The sequence below is a fragment of the Penicillium arizonense genome (assembly GCF_001773325.1).
Source record: "Penicillium arizonense strain CBS 141311 chromosome Unknown PENARI_contig247, whole genome shotgun sequence".
In the NCBI taxonomy this organism is placed as follows: Eukaryota; Fungi; Ascomycota; class Eurotiomycetes; order Eurotiales; family Aspergillaceae; genus Penicillium; species Penicillium arizonense.
This window is the reverse complement of record NW_019173524.1, coordinates 1-2218: the sequence shown is the minus strand read 5'-3', so window position 1 is coordinate 2218 and position 2218 is coordinate 1. Positions and strand designations below refer to the sequence as shown.

Here is a 2218-nt window from a genome sequence, read left to right as displayed (position 1 = left end):
GAAGCTTGGCCGTCCTTGTTGACTGGAGTCAACTTTTGAACTTATGACCAGTGTTGAAATACGTTGTTCTTTCGATTTTCTTGTTCGGTCCTCTAGATTTTACTCTATTTACTTTTGGGATTTCTGAGCCTCCAACGAATGTGGGAAAAGTGTCGTGATTGAATATATATCTCTTGGACCGTTCATCACCAGTGAGCCACTAAACATGAGGTACATTCACCAACCATCAACACAGCGAGGCTTGATTACCAGCACCATCATCAAAGAGATTGCCAAGTCTGTATATCCGGCCTATAAAAGGTATCATGGATTGATGGACGTGCTATTGCCCAGACCCTCGACTTCCTCCTACGGACAAAATGGATGCCCCGAACAGCACGCCAGACCAGGAAAAAGAAGGAGAACAGCAGCCCAGTGAATTGCCAATCCTTTGTGAAAAAGACAATTCACAGGAAGCTTGTGGTCATGTCCCTCCATCGGTAAGTGGAACAAATCAGCTTCCAATGCTTTAGCTGACCATTGCAGCTCTCTCCCTCGCAACAGGAAGCAGAAACAAGACATACGTTTGCGACCGAGCCCTTTCAACCCATCTTGAAGGTGCTAGCAGACCTCGAACGCGACGATCCCAAGTTCGCCTTTCCAGCAGCTCGACTTGTTGGACTCTATCGACGTCTCTGGGAGTCCTGTGTTTCCAAGCATATCGATGGCCAGAAGCTAGAGCAAAGCAATCAGATCTTGAAGGAGGCTGGCACACACCTGCTTAAAGAGAGGGACGGTCTTCAGCTTCGCCACGACAAGCAGCTGTCTCGGCTGCGCTTCTTCGAGCAGGCACTGGAATCATCTCGGGGTCCACTGATTAGGGTACTCGATGACTGGAATCACCCTTCCAGACTCAATCTGGCAGGGCTGCCAGACATGGCAAGAGAAGAGTGAAGGATTGTATATTCTTGATTGTCCTATGTCTTTTACAATGTGGAAAGTATCCAACGATGTATCCAACGATGTCGCAATGAAGTTACCGCATGGGAAGCAGCTTATATCGTTTCGAGAATTCATATTATAGCCTTTGTGGAATGTGTCTGCGAATAATCCCGCATGTTCTAGTGTCGCTTTTATTAACCCAATATATTATAAACAAAAATACGGATCCAGTGACAATGTGGGCAGTGTAGCTAGCGGAGAAAGTGTCGACTGAATCGGCCATCTCGCATTACATCACGAGAGCCACCGGAAGTAGATGTCGCTAGCTCTTACAGACCACCAAACCTTCTCCTCGGAGACCGCTTCGACAATGTTTGAGGAGTGTTGTCGTCTCCCATGCTGCTTCGAATGGCCCTCTGGATACAATCGTCTCTTGCTAGGACCAGCGATCTCTTCAAACTGAAGTTTTTCAGTCTGGGATTGACCACAAGTGCATCAACAATCGAGGAATGCCCACCCTTGACCGCCAACATCAATGGATCCTCAGACCATCGATTTCTGAGGTTGACATCGATTCGATCATGGCGTAGTAGTGCCTGGACCATCTCCAAGTCACCGCCACGGGCGGCCATGCAGAGAGTAGTGTCGTGAGTTGCGATCGTGCTTTCATTGATGTTCAGACGTGCGCCTTGTTGCACTAAAAGTTTTACCACATCGAGATGGCCGTGCGCAACCGCTCGACAAATGGGCGGATCTATTGAATCCCTTCCATTGATCTCCACGCCCTCCATACTCAGTAGACAAGCAACTGTGTTCACGCGTCCGTGATATGCGGCCACGGAGATTGGAGAGTGGCCTGCAACGCAGAGATTCAGACTGATCCCTGGCACCGCAAGCAGCCGTCGTAGGAGCACAGTATCCAATCTGACCGCGGCGTGGTGGAGAGATGTAGACGGCGTCTCGAATCTCCCGCGGCCTCCAACAAAATTAACGCTGATGTCTTTCTCGGCCAACAGCCTTTCGGTTATCCCGTCGCATGACGAGTAAATCGACAGCCACAGTGGCGTATTGCCATGTTTGTCTTTGCAGTTCACGTTGGCACGGGGGTGACTTAGGAGCAAATTGACCATTTCCAAGCGTTTGTTTTGAACGGCGAGATGGAGCGCCGTAGAGCCTTTTCGGTTCTGGATGTCCAAATCCAGATCTTTTTGCCTGAGAAGTCTTTTGACAGCCTCTACTGACCCATAGGCCACTGCTTGGTGAAGAGGTAGCTCAGCCTCTTGTGATGATTTGGTAC

At 49.3% G+C, this 2218-nt stretch overlaps 2 protein-coding genes across 2 annotated transcripts; one reads left to right on the top strand and one right to left on the bottom strand.

The window, feature by feature from the left end:
* Nucleotides 1-359: 359 nt before the first annotated feature.
* Nucleotides 360-933, top strand: PENARI_c247G10292 (uncharacterized protein; the record flags this gene model as incomplete). The annotated part of the gene is made up of 2 exons (XM_022638214.1): nucleotides 360-479; nucleotides 526-933. The coding sequence occupies 2 exons, from the start codon at nucleotides 360-362 to the stop codon at nucleotides 931-933; spliced, it is 528 nt and encodes a 175-aa protein (XP_022481930.1).
* Nucleotides 934-1250: 317 nt separating this feature from the next.
* Nucleotides 1251-2198, bottom strand: PENARI_c247G00130 (ankyrin repeat domain-containing protein; the record flags this gene model as incomplete). The annotated part of the gene is made up of 1 exon (XM_022638213.1): nucleotides 1251-2198. A coding segment is annotated over one exon (948 nt), but the record flags the coding sequence as incomplete, so codon positions are not given.
* Nucleotides 2199-2218: the final 20 nt, after the last annotated feature.